At 38.2% G+C, this 1,614-nt stretch overlaps 1 protein-coding gene across 1 annotated transcript; it reads right to left on the bottom strand.

The window, feature by feature from the left end:
• Positions 1 to 1,117: 1,117 nt before the first annotated feature.
• Positions 1,118 to 1,522, bottom strand: LOC111382376 (uncharacterized mitochondrial protein AtMg00820-like; the record flags this gene model as incomplete). The annotated part of the gene is made up of 1 exon (XM_023006322.1): positions 1,118 to 1,522. A coding segment is annotated over one exon (405 nt), but the record flags the coding sequence as incomplete, so codon positions are not given.
• Between the last annotated feature and the right edge of the window lie 92 nt (positions 1,523 to 1,614).

The following is a 1,614-nucleotide window of genomic DNA, read 5'->3' as shown; positions in this document are numbered from 1 at the left end:
TGTGTTTCAACCACTCCAAGCTTGTCTCTAAGGAATGTGAATCTTGAATGAGTAAGGGACTTCGTCAACAAATCTGCGCTTTGGTCTGAAGATGGTACTTAGTAGATTTCCAACTCATTCCTTAGAACTTTGTATCTCACAAAGTGAACATCCAATTCTATGTGCTTGGTGCGAGCATAATATACCGGATTTGAAGCCAATGCACTTGCACTCAGATCGTTATACCAAATTCTTGGAATTGAAATCTGTGGTATACTTAGTTCTCTCAGTAGTGACTGTATCCAAGCAATTTTCTGATGCACTATACTCAGCTTCTGTACTTGATCTTGCAACATGTTTTTTAGAACACCAAGATACCAGATTGTTTCCAAGATACAAACAATAGCCTGCTGTGGACCTTCTATCATCTAGGCACGATGCCTAGTTTGAGTTTGCAAAGGCTGCTGTTTCCATGCTGTCATTTTTTTGAATAACAAAGCCATGATTCACAGTTTCCTTCAAGTATTTAAATATTTTCTTAAGTGTCTTCCAGTGAGCATCTGTGGGAGCTTGGAGAAATTGACCCATTTTGTTCACAACATAGGTAATGTCAGGTCTCGTATGTGCTAGATATTGGAGACTACCAACAACATTTCTATAAAGAGTTGGGTCCTTCATAACCCGTCCTTCAGCCTTAGAGATCAGTTTTTCAACTGCCATATGTGTTGGTTTCAGATTCTCATAGCCAAACTTTTCAAGCAGATCAATTGCATATTTTGTGTGAGTTAGGCACAGCCCTGTTGCATTTTTACACACCTCAATATCTAAGAATTGACTAAGACTTCCCATATCCTTAAGAGCAAAACATGCATTCAGTTTTTCAATGAACACTTGTAGCTGTTCACCATTACTGCCCGTCACCACTATATCATCTACGTATACTAACTCAAATAGCACATTTCTTTCATCCATCAAGAAAAATAGTGAGTTATCTACTTTGGACTGTTTGAAGTTCCACTGCAACAATGTATTCTTTAGTTTTTTCATACCAAGCTCTTGGAGCATGCCGAAGTCCATACAGTGCATTCTCCAATTTGCACACAAAGTTGGGATTTTTCTGATTTACAAAGTCTTGTGGCTAATTCATGTACACGGTTTCCTCCAACTTACAATTCAAGAATGCATTGTTAACATCAACTTGTCTAATTTTCCATTCTCTGCACATAGCAAGGGTTAGTATGATCTTCAAAGTTGATGCCTTAATGACTGGGCTATAGATTTTACCAAAGTCCACTCCAAGTGTTTGCAGAAACCCTTTGACAACTAACCTTGCCTTATACCTTTGCATCTTGCCTTCTAAATCACACTTCAGTCTATACACCCACTTGTTCTTGAATACCTTTATTCCTTGTTTTGGAAGTACCAAATTCCATTTCTTATTCTTCATTAATGCATTATACTCTTCTTGCATAGCCTTTTTCCAATTTTCGCTCAACAGGGCTTCCTCAACATTATGTGGTTCAATCTCAACTATGTGAGAATCCTGAAAATGACAGGTATAAACCTTTGGCTTGAAAATCCCTGCTTTACTTCTGGTGATCATATGGTGTCCTCTCTCCTGTGTGACACCTTGAA

This window comes from Olea europaea, unplaced genomic scaffold (assembly GCF_002742605.1).
Source record: "Olea europaea var. sylvestris unplaced genomic scaffold, O_europaea_v1 scaffold24843, whole genome shotgun sequence".
Classification (NCBI taxonomy): domain Eukaryota; kingdom Viridiplantae; phylum Streptophyta; class Magnoliopsida; order Lamiales; family Oleaceae; genus Olea; species Olea europaea.
Note: the sequence above shows the minus strand (reverse complement) of the source record. Positions and strands in the feature narration are given on the sequence as shown.